Here is a 17,733-nt window from a genome sequence, read left to right as displayed (position 1 = left end):
TGAAGAAAGTTTTTCATGGGCAGGGCTAATTGTTTAACGTCACATTTTATGCCGCCTAGTGTAAGCAGCCCATTGGCTGAATCAGTGCACCGGGGTTCCCAGGTCCAGATTGCAGGGGTAAAAAAATAAACGGAACGTATCACTTTAAAAATCTGCAATCTCTGGTTCAGTAGGGACCACACTGGCACTCAGAGAGCAGTGTGGGAAATATTGAATATTTTGCCTGGGATACTTTGTATTTCAGAGCAGTTTACAGCCGGTTACTTGTACTTATTTATTATATTTACTTCTGTCTGCATAGATAGGTCCCTCAAAAGGTAAGTTAGCTCTGCTACAGGACGAGCCGGCGAGCTAGCAGCGTTAACTAGCTTAATATTAGCTGCATTGTCTAGTCCAAATCACAACTGCTCGATTACTAACAGCTATCATTCGAAGTTTAAAAGTTAGTGTGTTACTATTTATATGAAACGCATAATTATGTATTTATATGGGCATTTTGAGTAGCTTTGTCAGTCTGCCTTCCTTTGTTGTCTTCAAGCAAGATAGTGTACAACTTGTTCTATTGTGGCGTTTCGTGTAAAGAGCACATGTTTGATGCCATTTTTCAGTGTTATTTTGCGAACCTTTAATGTTTAATGACACGAAATCCTTCCTTTGACTGTAAAAAATACCCACCGCTGGAGGAAATGCGACGACGCCACAAGTTGGCGAGCGCCAGTTTTAGCTTGCCAAGTAGCAACCTCAGAGTTGCTGTTGTTTCGACAGTGAAAAGGCCGATTTATTAGCACCAACAGTCTCCTTGTATGCCATTTGGATGATGTAGGGTTACCATGCAGTGTTGCCATTTTTTTACCTGAAATCTCTCCTACCTGAGGACACTCGTGAAAGACGTGAATCTGTCACGTCATGTCGTCTGTGAACATGCGACAAATGTGCGAAATGTGCCAAAGTGTTGTCAGGCGAATACATGAAAGGCCTCAAGCACCAGGCCATTTATTTATGCATAAAAATGCTGCTCAGGTGTGTGACGCAGCTTTAAAAGAGATGTTTTAATTATAGTACAGATGGTTGTACCTACTTAAGAACATGAACGACTGCACAGGTCGCTTCCTCTTTTCATCTACAGCCGGTTTCCCCTCTTTGTCTTCTAGCCTGATTCTGATGGCGCAGTTCAATGATGGCTAACATGTTAGCCTCTGTGAAGAATTTTTACGTGACCGTTCAGTTTTGGATGTTTAAATTGTGTTCTGTTTGATTTTTCTCATCTTTTTGTTCAGTAGGCTTCCAGTTAGTGTAATGCGGGGTTGATTTATAGTCAGAATTATAATTATACCTGCCTGTAAACCCTAAATTAAATTGGCTACAAATGACATATAAACTTAAGAATGGGCTTTTCTTTCAAAGTCATTAGTACTGGAAAACAAGGCATGCTAACGTGTTTGAAATAACAGAATTAAACGGTTCATTTCATTCTTAGATTTTACTACCTATTTGGTAAATTAGGTCACGGACAAAGAGAGGAAAAAAGTGAAAGTGTTTTTGTTGGAAGCAAACACCTGATGTGATCGTTTATTGGCTGGAAAAATGTATTCCTGTTATCTTAGACAGAACTTTCATGATGTAGATTGTCTCAGATTTATTATTCTATATTGCATGTTCATTTAAGCTGTAGTTCCAACAACTCTTATCAGATGTTGTCAATTGACTTGCCATTAAGTTATAGCTAATAAAATGTAAATTTATTTTGAAGGTCATTGTTTTTCATTAAATGCTAAAAGTTGACAGTTGACATGTAATTTTTTTTAGTGTTTTAGTATGAAACTGTACATGATGCATCTTTAATAGCTATTTTGATTTAAATTGGGTCAGATGTTGTTACCTGTATGTAGTATTACAGGTAAAACAAGGTTTAAAAACGAAAACAGAACCGGACAAAAAAAAATCTTTTCCTTATTAATGGGACATATCTGGAATACCTGATCTGGTACTTTTTTTTTCTAGATGGGTAAACACACCCTTGTTGATGGGTTTTCTAGATTAATTCACCTGAAAGTTTAATTATAAACAGACCTGGATTAAAGACGAGTTTTGGGTTTTCCCAGCTGCTTCAGGTTACTTCACTCTTTCATTTCAAGTTACCATTTTTTCTCACTTTTCACTGCTGGTTTGTTCCCTGTATCCAAAAGTGAATTAATGTTTATCTTGGTATTTGTTAAAATGTTCAGGACTGACAAGTGGTTTATTTTTTTTAAGCTTACAGGTTCTGCATAATATTATGAACACTTAATGTTGCCAAAATCAGTATTGTGATGACTATCCAGGTTGAGATAAACCCATATTTTCCTCGTTCCTTTCCAACATCAATGTTTCTATGACTCTCTGAACTTTAGAATCTAGACCTGGTTCTCTAACCAGCCACATATAACATTTTTTATCCAGAGTAAGAGCTTAATGAATGAAAAATCAAATATTGTGGAGCCATTTTCTGCATGGAGAAACTTTTTATTGGTGTCCCAGTACAACCAGTAAAAACCCAGACCCCCTGTCTAGCATCTAGCTACTACTTAAATTATTTTTGAAACATTCAGAATCTGAATTATGAAATCTAAGTTTTTCAGACCTGAACATCACTAAGTCTACTTTAATGAACCATTTTCACTGGACAGCTATTAAATTTAGCTCTTTTTTTGTTTCAGCACTTAATATTGTTTACCAAAGAAATGGTGATGGAGAAGCCAAGTCCCCTGCTTGTAGGGCGGGAGTTTGTGAGGCAGTATTACACACTCTTGAACAAGGCACCCGATTTTCTGCACAGGTAATTGCATAAATGTAATGTGGGAGTTTTTGTGAACATGTACTCCATAAGTGTTGTGTATACTCTTAACTGTTTTGTCATTAGGTTTTATGGGAGGAACTCTTCATATGTTCATGGAGGAATTGATCCAAGTGGGAAGCTGGCAGAGGCTGTGTATGGGCAAGCGGTAAGAACCACAGTCCAGTGATTTTATTTTTAAAGTGCTTGATGCATTGAGATTTGCCTTTGGGAAATACTACTCTATGTTTGAATAATGAACACTATGCTAAAAAACTTAGTACTATTAGATGAATTGATGTGAACAGAATATTACCAGCATTCTCTGGCATTAAATGATTTTTAGTAGCTATTTTGTCTCAACTTTGTTTTTTCTTTCTCTATGCTGTTTTAGGAAATCCACAAGAAGGTCATGTCATTGCAGTTCAGTGAATGCCACACAAAAATCAGGCATGTTGACGCTCACGCCACACTGAGTGATGGAGTCGTGGTTCAGGTGCTTGGAGAATTGTCCAACAACGGCCAACCGATGAGGAAATTCATGCAAACATTTGTACTTGCTCCAGAGGTGAGCGGCTCAGTCATACAGGACAATTTACATGTTCAAGGCTGAGTTGAAAGCAGGATTATAGATTACTAGTGGTCATTAGTGATGATAAAATAACATGGAAACCTCTAATTGGATATAAAATAAAGCCAAACATGTCCTGGCTTCTTCCCTAGTTTTAACGTATTTGAGTTATTGTGCAACAATACAGAGCTTGATTACAATTAATTAATAACTGCAATAATAGTAATTGATAAGTGTGGTTATTTATATCATACACCTTACTATTGTTCCTCTTTTGTTTGCATTTGTTTTAAATTTATTTTCTTTGTATATAACTTGGTTTGGTTTTTATTACTGTGTGTTCAGTAAAGTCAAGCTCAAGAGATTATTTCCCGAGATTGCTTAACCAAACAAAGTACGAAAAATACTTTCTGTCGCTAGGGTTCAGTGGCGAACAAGTTCTACGTCCACAACGACATCTTCTGCTATGAGGACGAAGTCTTTGGAGACTCCGAGGCTGAGCTTGATGAAGGTAAGGTTGTTTTGAATGATTATTACATAATGGAAAAGTGATTTACATCCATACAATGTTTAGAAAAGTGAATAAATAAAAACATCCGGCCATTGATTGATTTTGTTCGACCCATCTAGAATCAGAGGAGGAGGTTGAGGAGGAGCCGGAGGAGAGGCAGGCGTCCCCCGAGCCACTTCAGGAAAGTCCCAACAGCACCACCTACTATGAAGCTCACCCTGTTGCGTAAGAAAATACCAAATATCTGAGCAACTAAAGTTGCCCACTCTACCATTATTTATTCAATTAACTAAAGGAACAAGTCTTAAAGTCGTTATGAAAGTCAGAGTGAAACAAGATTTTTTTTTTGTTTTCTTTGTTTTCTGGTTAACAAATATTTATTCTCTTCTATTCCATTTTATAATTCAGTTTAAATATCTAACACCAGTTTAAATGTAATTTCAAGGTCCTACAATGACAATGTTGTCAAATTTATATAGAATCTAAAATTAATTAATATCAAATATCCAGTTTTGTCTTAATTCAATGTAATTAACACACACCTAATGAGGCCTCCTACTGTAGACTGTTGCTGTTTGACAGTCTCATGATGCTAATAGCTAATTTTCTGGGCGATCTTCCACAGTAACATGTCCTTGATGACCATGTCTGTTGTAATGAATTACTGCTAATCCACCTCATTTGCTTTTGGTGCTCCTCTTTATTAATAATATCCTTAATATTGATATTGTTGCTGCTATTTTTATTTTTTTTAGATTTGGTGCCATTCAGGATAAAAATTGTGAAAGCACAACTGCTGCTCTATTTAAAGACAACTTGACAGTTTTAAATGAATGAACACTTAATGCAACTGGACGGATCTAGAAACTCTTTCCACAGCTATCAGACGCAGGTCTCCAGTCAGTAAGGGGAACATTTTTTAACAAATCTGACTGAAATGACTCGATTAGGTAATGTGGCGTTGAAAGAGAGAGTAAACGTGCAGCTTTAGCTGCTCCCTGAGAGGCTAATCGTTTGCATGGAAAACTAGTTTGCCAGCCTGATGAATACCAGCTTGGTTTAATTATGGCAGGTCTGTCTGCAGAAACATTACAGCAGAAATTAAAATTTAGTATCGGGTTAATAATCATTCTGCAAAAATATGTGGTAATAAATATGATTGATATGGTTCAAATGTAGTTTTTATTTGTTTATATGAGAATAAATGGTGAATATTTGTAATTAAACTCATTGGCCAGATTATAGGACAAATCTCAATTAGCCAATCAGATGGCTGCAGCTTAAAACATTTATGCAGTTAGACGTGATGAAGACGACTTATAAGGTTCAAATGATCAGAATGAGGAGAGTCAAGTGGCTTTCAATGTGGCATAGTCGTTGGTGGTGCTAGATGGGGTGGTTTTTCAGAATAAAAGCAACAAGGGGCCATGTGGGAATTTCCTTGCAATAAATAAACAAATATACCCTGATCTGTTTTGTACACAGTCACAGTGAAAACAAATGTCAATTTGAAATTGCAAATATCTTTTAAGGGCCTCAGTGGAAATGTGTTTATACGTTCTTAATTCTGGTGCAAAAAACTGATAGAAAATGGATGTAATAGTGCATGTTCAGAATATTAACATACACAGGAAATCCTTACAAAAACCTTATATGAGCCATCAGGCGCATTATTAGGAAAGAAGGCCAAATCTATCACTAGGAAATGCAAAACCTTTGCAAGATAACTCAAGAAAAAGTCACCTTTGTCTCACAAGGGACTCTGTATAAAAGCACCACAAAGATGTATGTTTTAAAAACATCTTACTGATGTCTGAGGGGAAGGTTCAAACCGGCTATAAAACCAATCTGGCTGCCATTGCTGTGAATTTGGAACAGGAAGCTGAGGCCACATTTCACACAAACTCATAAAAATTAAACAAAAACAGGTTGGAAGAATGTTGCCTGGGTGGATGAGTCTCGATTTCAGTTTCAGATTTCAGGAAATCAATTCTTTAATTACGGCACTTATGATGGCAGGATGTAGGAGCAGCTCTGATTTGCTCCTTCAATTGAGGTGTTGCATGTTTGGACAATTATTCCCTTTCGTTTTGGATGCTGTGCGTTTACCTTCTGAAGTTTGAACAGTTGCTGTGATGCGTTAAAGGTGGCAACAAAGTGGTGTTACAACTGGGAGCAGCTGATTAGCATCTCGAAAGTGAAAGAAAATGCCTGAAACTCAAAATGATTGACCAGAGTTTAAAAAGAGGCTTCCTGTCGTGCTGTGGTGGCGTAGGGGATAGCGCAACCCATATTTGGAGGCCTTGAGTCCTCGACACGACCGTCGTGGGTTCGATTCCCGACATTTGCCACATGTCTTCCGCCCTCCCCCTCCCCCTTTCCTGTCAGCCTACTGTCATATAAGGGACACTAGAGCCCACAAAAGACCCCCTGGGGGGGGAAAAAAAAAAAAAAAAAAGGCTTCATGGGTGCAGAAAGAGGAAGAGGAAGTTCAATCCATCTCTTCTGTGCGTTATAACAGCAAGGCTCTTATCCCCTACTCCAACATCTGTTTCTACTCCCCTTTCTAACCTCATGGCCAGACAAATATTTAAAGAAAAAGGACGTATTAATTTACACGTTTTTTATTTTTATTGGGGGTTTTTTATACAAATTCCCAGATTGCAGTTATGCCTGTTTTTCCCTGTTGGAGATGAATGATAATGATTGAAGGGTAATTTTGCATAAAGAGATTTCATAATTCATTTTATTGTTTCAGTTTGGAGGTTTCTATTTTTATTTTATTTATTGTTTTGGATTTTTGTTCTTTTAGATATTTAATATGTCGTCCAGTTTCAATCTTAGGTATTTCTTTAGAAATTATGGTTTTATTGATCTTCAGGACAGTGGACTTGCTTTATTATATTGTCATTACATAGGTTGAAAACGGTTTCAAAATGACAATATTATGGTTTATTGCAGTAATTTCACATTTTTGTCAAAACGTTTGATTGATATTTACAACATCCACAATGTCTGCCTGAAGATACTTGGATGATATGAGTTACAATATTCAATTTGTGGTATTTCTTGGGGGGGACTTGGGATTTTAGTTTTAAAATATATTTTTTGACTATTTCCATTATTTGACCACTTTCTGAATTGTTCCCTGCAGTAATGGTGTGGAGGAGCCCATGGAGGAACCAGTGCCAGAACCGGAACCAGAACCTGAGCAGGAGCCAAAGGTTGAGGAGGTTAAACCTGAGGTAGAAGAAAAGGCGATGGAAGAAATGGAGGAGAAGACGCCTTCACCGGCACCAGTGGAGTCTCCACCGAACGCCCAGGAGCCCGCCAAGGTTGGTTGATTTGCCTCATTCAAACGGCACCACATCAGAATTTACTGGGATTTACTGTAAATGTTATGTCTTCCTAATCAAATATTAAGAAAAAAAAATCTAATTAATCAGTTGTATGTAGGTCTGAAAGGATTAATTAGGATTAATCAATTATTGAAATGATTAACTAATTGTCAACTGGCATATAAAGATTAACAGTAGGTCATCTGGTGTGGAAAGGAAAACCTTACTAAGAGAAGTAATTAACCCAAAGCTACAAAAAATATACACATTTTAAATTTAAAGAGGAGATTTATATTTTTTTAGCTTTACATCATGTTATAATCCTATTCCTTCATCAAAAACATACTTGAAGTGTTGCCTTGATTTTTTTTCTTTTTTTTTTTTTTTTTCTTTCATGCATGTTAGAGAAATCCTTTAATCTCCATGGCAACCATTCAGCTATGCAAAACACCTGGGAGGACTTAGATCCACCTTTGAGGCACAGATTACAAGTTAAAGAGCATCTACTCCCAGAACAACCCCTCAGTCAGTGTTTCCCAATTCCAGTCTTAGGGGCCCCCCTGCCTGCATGTTTTAGATGTGCCTCTATACCAGAACAGCTGATTCAAACATCATCTGCAGCCACCAAGTACTGCAGGAGCCTGTTAATCACCCAAAGATTCAATCCAGGTGTGTGGCAGAAGGGAAACACCTAAAACATGCAGGCAGGGGGGCGTGAGGACTGGAATTGGGAAACACTGACTTAACTCACTCACTCAGCTCCTTCAAACTAGCCAGCAGTAATTAGCAAACACCTGGTGGGACTATCTGCTGAGCTCATCATAGGAGGTACTTCCCAGTGAAACGCTAGTTTTAAAAAAAAAACGGGGGAATGTGGAGTTTTGGAAAGAGCAGGAGTTTTAAAGAGAGAGACTTCGAGGCTTAAAATGTCAAGTTTCTTCTATGTCATATTTGATATATACAGCATTTTTATAACAACTGAAGGTAGCATAGTTACTTGTCTGTGCTTCAAAATGGCACTATAACGATAACACTGCCCCTTTAAGGTAAAAAGGGGCAATTATGTATTAACCAAAACCCTTAAGGTAGAGTAGCTTAACTTCACCCAGTTCAGATTCAATAAAGGAATGTTGTTGCATTTTAGACAATAAAATGTTTAATTTCTTATTTTAAAAAAGAAATGTAATTTAATTTTTTCTTCTGTTAATGTATTTCTAATCTAGTATTGAAAAGACTTAAGTGGTTAAATGAATAACATGTAGAATATCCCTTTTTCTTTTTTTAAATCCAGTTGATCGATTACTAAATAATTGTTACTTGCAACTGAGAAGGAGGACTTCTAGTTTACAAGAAAGTGTTGAGGAAACATCCTTGTTTTTTTCATTAGCCTAATTCAGGAGTTAAGCTACATTCCTCGAGGGCCAGGATCCTGCATGCTTAAATTAAATGGCGACACTGTCTTACTAGCATGCAGTTCAGCGCTGCGTAGCTCTGCTAACTAGATAGTATTACAGCCAGGTGTGCTGAAGCAGAGAGATGTCTAACAGCTGCAGGAAACCGGCCCTTGAAAAATGGAGTTTTAGACCACTGGTATAATTATAATGTAGTAAATTTATACCAACGATGTAACGGCTGTGCTGAACGGTCCAGCAGTTGAAATTGTGTTATGGCGCATGGTTGGTGCAGCCTTAACGATGCATCGTTGCATTCATTGCAGCCGTTCTCCTGGGCTTCGGTGACCAGTAAAAACCTGCCTCCTTCTGGCACGGTCCCCTCCTCTGGACTCTCTCCACATGTTGTTAAAGCTACAAGCTCACAGGTAAACATCTGGTGCAGTGTTGTTAATCATTGCAAAACTAGATTTGCTATTTTCTGGGGGGTTTTTTCTTCTGTATAAATGGGTGGAGTGTGGAGCCGTGTTCATGTCAAGCCAGCATTTATTATTTGATCAAAAATTCTGATTATCTCCTGGATTTGATTGTTGCTGAAGGGTTTGTACGTTTAAATAGCTGAACCTGGTCATCTAAATTGATTAAAAAGACCCCTTGCTGAAGTAGGATCAATTACAGATTTAGCAATTTAGTGACAAAAGACTGTTTTCTGGTTTTCTTTTAAATTTGATACAGTGGCAGTAAAAAGTATTTACTCCCTTGGATGTTTGTGCAACTTAATCATTATCAACACTTTTTGGCGTTTTTGATCAGATTTACAAAAAATGTCTTTCAGGTCAAAGATAACCGATTTTCCACAAAATGATAATATAAATATTTAGCATAAAATTAGTGATTGCATAAATATTCTCCTCCTTTTAAGTGACTGACCTAATTCAACAGAGGTCCAGCCAATTGGTGGTACTTGTCCCACTATGGAGATCATCATCATGTGGTGGTGTTCAGGTTTTCTTTTGTGAATTTGATATTATGTTTATCACAAAATAAATTGTCATTTAAAAAAAATGTTAAATGAATAAAATTTTGGCATTTTTTTATCTGTTTGTCTTGTGTATGGAAGGGTTGAAAATAAACTTATTACATCTGTTTAGATGCTACAAAGGAACCATTTTAGTTGAGTCAATCACACAACTGTGGAGACAAAAATCAAGGAAATCTCTTTGTAGATTTGAAATCCCCCAAGCATAACGTGATCTTTATCTTTAAATGAAAGTTGGTAGATGTCATGTTTATTTATTTTAACGTCCTGTTTGTTCAGCCCCGGGTTGAAGCCAAGCAGGAGACGCAGGCAACTCCTCTCCGCCCCAGAGACCAGCGGACCCGTGACAGACCGACCTTCACCCAGCGAGGTCCCCGACCCGGTAATGACCTCTCTACTCACTTCCTTTTTCTCTTCTCCATTTCTTTTTCTCACTATCTGCACGTCTTTGTCACTGTCAGACGGTGTTCCATCTTCAGAGTCACAAACGGGGAAACCACACCTAAGTTTTGTCAACAAAGGTATAGAAATCTGCTGCCTGCTCTGCTTCTATCTGACTTCACACCATTTACACTGCAAAAAAACAAAGTATAAAGTATTTTTCTCTAGTTTCTAATAAAAATACCATAGAAAACTTGAAATAAGACAAATTAACTTGCAGGTAATTTTTATTAAGAAATTAGAGCTTGGTTTAAGTCAATAATTCCTAAATATTAATGAAAAAGTGCAGATTGTTTCACTTATAACATGGGAAAAATGTCTTGTTATAAGTGAAATAATCTGCAGTGGAATTAGTACTTCTTGAAATTAATACCAAGAAATTATACTGAAAATTAGCTCTTATTTCTTGGTGAAAAGTTACTTGTAAATTAGTGAATTAAGATATTTTCACTATAATCTAAAAGTCTTACCAAAAATACTTAAGACTTTGTGTTTTTTAAAAAGAGGATTAATTTGTGACGAGGATGATTTGCTGAGTTGCAGGTGGAAGAGATGTTGAATCTGGTGACATGGACGGCAGACGGATCGTGCGGTACCCTGACAGCCATCAGCTTTTCGTCGGCAACCTGCCACACGACATCGACGAGGCCGAGCTCAAAGAGTTCTTCATGAGTACGCTTATTTTTATCCTCCTCATCCTCGGTTTCTGTAGGGCTCTTCCGGCAGGCCCGACTGAAACATTTTGCTCTGTGTTGTCGTAGCGTATGGCAACGTGGTGGAGCTGCGAATCAACACCAAGGGGGTCGGTGGAAAGCTGCCCAACTTTGGATTTGTGGTCTTCGACGACTCTGATCCTGTGCAGAGAATCCTGGGGGCCAAGGTAGAAGGGGCATGTATCAACATTTCATTACCCACTTTCATTTGGTGGTGGTGTGGTGACATATTTAAGTAGTTGACCCCTTCGTTTTCTCTTCATATCCATTACCTGTTAGTGTTTGTGTGTAGATTATTCACTGCTTTCATACTGAATGTTGTGCTTGAATCATCTGTGAACTTTGCTGTTTCCAGATTTTATTTCATTTTTCAGTGCTACAGCTGTCCCTAAAATTGCTTCAAGAGAAGAAGAAAACTAGGGGTGCACTGATTCCAGTTACTGATCTTTAAAAAGCCCGACCTGCCAATACTGATTTTGGCAGATACCACTTTTTTGTTTGAAGTGTTTCTAAACATGGCAAGAAAGATGCTGAGTTGGCAACAGTGGGACGATTATAGTTGACTGCAAATGTGCAGACATGACCCAGTGGGCCGGTCCGTCAGTCAGACTCACTGAGGAACAGAAGATGTTTAGACCTTTGCTAAAGTAGAGAAGATCAGCTTCACATGTCATTATTGGCCGACCACCGATCTCCCAAAAATAAGGAAATTGGAGCAGATAAATTTGGTACACCATTACAAAACGTCACAAAGCAGCATAAGCTGTTCTAAACCACTGTTGCCAAGCAAAATCAATGTCAGTTTGCTTCGTTTTTGTCCAGTTTTCCCACTAACTCAGTGAACGGCGAAGTGTATTCAAGCAGGTTTAAATTTCTAGAAAACATTTTGTGGTTCTCAAAACTTCAGGTTAATGTGAAGGATTGGTTTCTTAGAGCAGTGTTTCCCAACCCTGGTCCTCAAGGCACACTGTCCTACATGTTTTTTCTAAATTCAACCTGAATCGGTCTTCTGTGTGAACAGCTTACAACCTCAAAGCGACCCGAATACACAGAGGAAGATAGACGTCACACGGTTTACGGAAGTAATGATGGACGCCTTGGTCTGTGGACCCACTTTAGAGTCTATTCAGAAGGGGAGCTGACAGTATTGTTGCATGATCATAACAAGACAAAGAAAACACAAATAATATAAATAGCCTTTTGTGGACCTTTGACTTCAACTTCTGTTTGGATGTGAAGTCGGAATAGAAACATTTGTTTCTATTACAAATGTGCGCAAATCTTTGTTCATATTACAATAATGTTTCTATCAAATAAGAAATTAAGTTAAAGACGCATGAATAAGTTTGTTCACACGATAAGCTATTGTCATATTTATAATTTTTAGTTTTTGTTTATATCCAGATTTACAGGGTTTGGCTTATTCTGATGTAGCAAAATGGATTCTTAAAGATTAATAAACTTTAAATTTTAATGAATGTTTAAAACTGGAACTGAAAGACATTTCAAATATATAAAAGAAACAACATGGAAACAAAAAATGAAAAAACTTATGAAGTGTCTGCTAACAAGATAGTTGAACCAAAGCATCAGATTTAAGACTTTTGTTGTCCAGTTTTTGGTAGAAAAAAAGCGATAAATCATCCAAATGAAAGTTATTGAATTTGTTTTAATTTATCATGCAATAAGTTGATTTATTGTGACTGTCTTAGAAACAGATCAGCCTTCTTTTGGGGGGGAAAGTTGTGAAAAGATTGGAATTAGTTTGTCCAGACGGCCATGAAAAAGTCTGATTTGGATCGCCTTTACCTGCTGTGTGAACAAACGAGACCCGGGTTGGGCCCAATCTGCTTTGTATCAAATCCACCATTGGGCCTTGAAAATTTGTATCTCCTGAAATAAGATTTAGTGATGCAGCTTAAACGGAGTTTGAGACTAACTTGTTGTCAAACCCAGTTCTAGTGTAGTGACTGCGCCCCTCTTCCTGCAGCCCATCATGTTTCGAGGTGAGGTGCGTCTGAACGTGGAGGAGAAGAAGACGAGGGCCGTGCGCGAGCGGGAGACCCGAGGCGGAGACGACCGTCGGGACATGCGGCGCAGCGACCGCGGCCCGGGAGGTCCACGAGGCATCGTGGGACCCGGAATGATGCGCGAACGCGACGGGAGGGGCCCGCCTCCCCGAGGCGGCATGGCCCCCAAACCCAGCATGGGTCCTGGAAGAGGCTCCGGCGGGCAGGGGGAGAATCGCTTCACCCCGCAGCGCCGCTGAGAAGAGCGCCACCTGTAGTGTGGAAGCAGTGTCGTGTTCCTCATCCTCAGCAGTACTCATAAATGTATAAAGTATATATTTGGTGGTGTATTCTTTTTCTTTTTGGCTTTTTTTCCCCTCTTCTTGCTTTGGAATGTGACGGTCTGTCAGCCACTTTGTGAAATAGACAAAACAAGCAAACAGAAAAAAAAAAATTGTTCGCTGATTAGTTGTGAGCTGAGCATCCTTTTTGGGGGTAATTCAAGAGTTCAAACTTGAATTTGTCAATTTGTGAATAAAGGCAACCCAAGCAGGACTAATCTGCCACATTTAGGAGGGACTGATGAGACTTTTAATCTACAGCAGTGCAGCCCATCACTTTCAGAGATTATAAACCTTGACTTAAACTTGAGGTGTTGATTCATGAAATTCCTCAATTGCACATTTTATATTGTAGTTTTCTGCCCGTTGTTGTCGAGGAAGAGTGAGATGCAAAATTGATTGCAGTTTCAGAGGAAAAGCCTTTCATCTTTTCCCGTTTTCAGAGAAAGAGACCACTGCTACAGAATTGCATAATGCACTAAAGGTACTTCTGTCTCGTTACGTTGTCGTCCTCGGACTGCGGCTGGAGAGAAGCGAAACAGCCTGGCTGCTGTGACCGATGTACTTCTCCAACGTTTGACCCAAAACTACTCTGCAGTCACTGCTGGATGGACAAGCAAATCTACAACATTATTTTTATTTTTTGTAAATTAAGTTCAACCGGGACTTGACCTTTTACCAAATGAGTGAGTGGGGCACAGGGGACAGAGGAGCAACAGATGGATGATGGCGGCTTTCTGTGATATTTTGATTCCAGCTTTTTGTTTTTCTTGACTGCAAATCGGGGATGAGCGAAACCTTTCCTCCCTTCCTGTCATGAGTGCGGAGAAACCGAATAAATGTACAGCAAAAATCACGGTTTACTGTATGCTTTGCTTTTCTGTGTATAATTTTTATTTTCTCCACTCAATTTTAATGAGAAAAAAAAAGTATGATGGTGCCTTCTAGTTCACCTTTTCAAGTCTTACTGAAGAGCAAAGCGGTTTGGGGTGAAAAGAGCTGCTCCTTTTTGAACTATTCTCTGCTGGGAGCAGACAGGAATAACACAGTATTCATAGGATTTACGTTCTTCAGGGGCAGATTTCACTCTTTCTGTACTGTTCAACTACCTAAGATGATTTGCTGTGAGCTTTGTACATTTTTCTTTGCTGTAATTTGTCTTTTGGGTTTCGTAGAGACAACCGGTGCCTGCAGTTTTGTTAAATGGTTAATAAATGCATCTAAGGAACTTTTTCCCCCATCCCAAAAACAAAAGGTACAGTGACGATAAAATGTTTAATCCCTGGTTTACCAGATCGCGGCTCGACGTGGGCTTGGTTTACTGTTAAACCTTTTTATTTTTGCACCTCATGGCAGCACTTTGGATAATCCTTGGACTGACAAGTTTCCCAACAGTTTTGTACCTGCAGCCTTCAGTCGAGTAAATAATTGTGGACATTTTTCTATTGTCAATGCATTTGTATTTTCATATGCTGATCATTCACTGTGCTCATTTGTAGTCGTTTTTTGTTTTGTTTTTTCTGCTTACGGCCAAATTAGTCAGCGCTGCGCTCATCTGAACGGGATCAGTTTTTTGCTTTTGAATCATCCAGTAGGGAGGGAAGACTTCGGTTTCCGTCGGGGAAAGGAAGACATGAGCGTTTAATTTCTTTTTTTTTTATTCTTATTATTTTGTGTTGCACTGAAATGGAAAAGTTAAATGATGTAGCATTTTTCTTTTTTTTTTCTTATTTGACAAATATACTTTGGTCTTCCTCATCTGGCTGGTGTTGCACTAATTCTAAGGTTCTTGGGACAATCTGAACAACAGGACTTTCAAGAAAATTTCTCCAGCAATGGAAAAGGCAAAATGTGGAAATGATTGCTCTCAATTGTGTCGTAACTTTCAATATTTGAGATGGCTGTAAACTAATGGAACTTTACATCTGTCATTAGATTACAACTGTCAGCTGATTTGACTTTACAGCTGGTCTTGTTTAAACTCTCATAATAGCTTACAGATGTGGCTGTAAGCTAATTGGATTTTACCTCTGTCTCACAGTTGCTCACAGCTGTTTCTGTAAGCTGATCAGACTTTACAGGTGTAAATTTTACAGCTGGACTGTACTTATTCAACTTACTGTTGCTTACAGCCATGGCTGTAACACACTCACACTCACAGTCATTGGTTTAAGCTAATTGGCTTGTACATCTGAAATTGGACTTTACAGCTGTCAGTTTTCCAGCTGGACTTGTTACAGCTGTCACAACAGGCTTTAAACTAATTGGACTTTACAGTTGTTGTCATCATAGCAGCATGCAGTCATGGCTGTTAGCGTTACAGCAGTGGTCCATGAGGAGAGAGGGTGAAGAAGAGTCATCATGCTTTCAGAACAATACATATTACTAACGGAAAAGTTGTTAAATTTCCAGTCTGTAGGTTTCCCAGATTGTTCTTTTGTGTCCAAATCTAGTCCAAGATAAAAGTGAATCTGAATTTATTCCCCCCTCATTAAAACGAACCATTCCAGCCCTTTCCGAGTGAAAATAGAAATGCCTTGTTGCATTAGCAGTTGTGAACAGCTGGCTGCCATCATAGTTTTACTGTGTTTACCCTTTAACTTTTATTCTAGTGCAAAATGTTGCAGGTGGAGAGTTCTTTAATTTTTAGTTGTTTTTAGTTTAGATTTTCTTTTATTTTCCAGCTTTTGCAATCCTGAATGTGTTGGATTTAAATACAATAAACTACTGATAACAGCTCTGCTCACATTGTCGTGTTTACAGCTAATTTAGAGGAGGTGCTGAAGATTTAAAAATTAAATGAGTGAGTGGCCTCTCCAGGTCGTATAATGTTAAACTGTTTCTTTTTTTTCTCCTTCCTGTGATGTAATAAAGCTTTGCTCTGTATTTGATTCGCCTGTATGAAAGATACACAACACATTTTATGCTTACTTTGCCTTTTTTCACATTGCAACCACAAACTTCAAAGCATTTTGTTGGGTTTTCATGTGATAAACAGTTTATAATTGTGAAGAAAAATGATACCTACCGTAGCTTTCTTTTAAAGCAATTAAAATTTAAAAAATCTGGAAAATGTGGCGTGCATTTGTATTCTGAAGTCTTTTGCAGACTCTCGACAAGTTTTAATCAGCACATCTGATAAAAAGCGTCCCGAGAACATAAAGAGTACAACCAGGTTGATATTTATGATTTGTATTTATCAAATAAAATGATTTGAATTTTGTGGTTGTAATGTTCTGGAGGCCGTTGCAAGGTAGTGTATTGTCCCATCAGTCATCCTTTGTCACATCTTAGGTCCAGGATTGCTGTGACCTCTGAGATAATGTATACAAATCAGTTACAAACATACTTTACTGAGCCCAGTGAAACTAAATTCAACTCATTTTATCCAAGATTTTTTTTTAAGTTGTTGAAGAACTTGGAAGGAACTCCTGCAGCAGTCTGTTTACCAGGGAGTCTGAAGAAGCCTCTGACTGAAGATGCTCTGTTGTAGAAGAGTCTCATGAAGAGGTTGCTCAGGGTTTTCTTGATTTTATAAAGAATCTTTTATATTTACAAAAGATCTGCAATACCTTTAAAGGAGGTAGAACATATTAATAAAACTACCTGTTAAACTTTTAAAATCTGAATAAATATGTGCGTCTGTATTTGTTGAAAACGTCTTGAATTTCAATATTAAGCAGCTTTTCACATAAATGTAAATTGGCCAGATATAAATAAAACTACAATTTCTTGACTGATAAAATAATATTCTAAGGTTTGGATTAAAGTATGATTAATCTATGGCCTTCCTGAATAATTTGTGCATGTTTTAGGGCTGTTATTTTGCATATGAAGGGTTAGGGTAAACCATTGTGATAAATATCAGTTCCCAAAATAGAAATGACTGAATGTTAAGATATGACATTTATGTCTTCTGGTATCTTTTTCTGAACTTAAAAGCCAAATTTCACTATCGGTGGTGAAATAATTGCATTTGTTTACTGCAGGCGTCCACTTTTAAATGCTTCACTGGACCTGCATCTAAGCAATAGTTCTCATATTATCTCATTGTTTAGTGCTGGAAGGTGATTCAAGATTCATAGTCAGTTTAATTTGCATGAGAGTTAAGATGCAGTCTGAAATTAGTAACTCTACTTTCTTGGCAATTTCTTTCTACTAACTTAGAAAACAATTAGTCTGACCCGAGGAGTTATTAGGGAAACAAAAGTTCCTCAACCAGTGTCATTAGGCGCTAACGTAGAAATAAATTGAATTTGGATCTTTACAAAGTTTGTTACTGGTTCATTTCACAATAGTCGTTATGACTGGTAAGAAAATAAGTTCAATATCACCACTAAAGTTTTCAGAAGAGGCTTTACGCTTTGATCATATTATAAATGAATGGGAGTTGGTTTAAAAATATTTATTTCACAGAATATAAATCAAAGGAAACAATATTAACTCTAAAGATTGCAATACTGTACTTTTTTAAACCAATACAGGTAGGAATAGCTTTTTTTAAAAATAAAATAAAATCGATGCGTGTACTGGCCCTTTAAATAATCAGCTCCTTCAGCTGCTGATC

At 37.8% G+C, this 17,733-nt stretch overlaps 1 protein-coding gene across 4 annotated transcripts; it reads left to right on the top strand.

Annotated features, from left to right (window-relative positions):
- The first annotated feature begins 141 nt into the window (after window positions 1–141).
- On the top strand, window positions 142–14,924 carry g3bp2a (G3BP stress granule assembly factor 2a). 4 transcript variants are annotated; one of them, XM_044113391.1, is made up of 13 exons: window positions 142–317; window positions 2,697–2,815; window positions 2,900–2,981; window positions 3,207–3,380; window positions 3,804–3,894; window positions 4,014–4,119; window positions 7,049–7,229; window positions 8,950–9,051; window positions 9,942–10,044; window positions 10,124–10,183; window positions 10,647–10,775; window positions 10,865–10,983; window positions 12,807–14,924. In XM_044113391.1, the coding sequence occupies exons 2-13, from the start codon at window positions 2,721–2,723 to the stop codon at window positions 13,083–13,085; spliced, it is 1,521 nt and encodes a 506-aa protein (XP_043969326.1). In that variant the 5' UTR covers window positions 142–317; window positions 2,697–2,720; the 3' UTR covers window positions 13,086–14,924. The 4 variants fall into 4 exon arrangements, with proteins under 4 accessions (XP_043969326.1, XP_043969325.1, XP_043969329.1 ...); XM_044113390.1 differs by having other exon boundaries at window positions 10,865–10,992; XM_044113394.1 differs by lacking the exon at window positions 10,124–10,183 and having other exon boundaries at window positions 145–317.
- The last annotated feature ends 2,809 nt before the right edge of the window (window positions 14,925–17,733 follow it).

This window comes from Gambusia affinis, linkage group LG04 (assembly GCF_019740435.1).
Source record: "Gambusia affinis linkage group LG04, SWU_Gaff_1.0, whole genome shotgun sequence".
Lineage (NCBI taxonomy): Eukaryota > Metazoa > Chordata > Actinopteri > Cyprinodontiformes > Poeciliidae > Gambusia > Gambusia affinis.
This window is presented reverse-complemented; position numbering and strand designations above follow the sequence as displayed.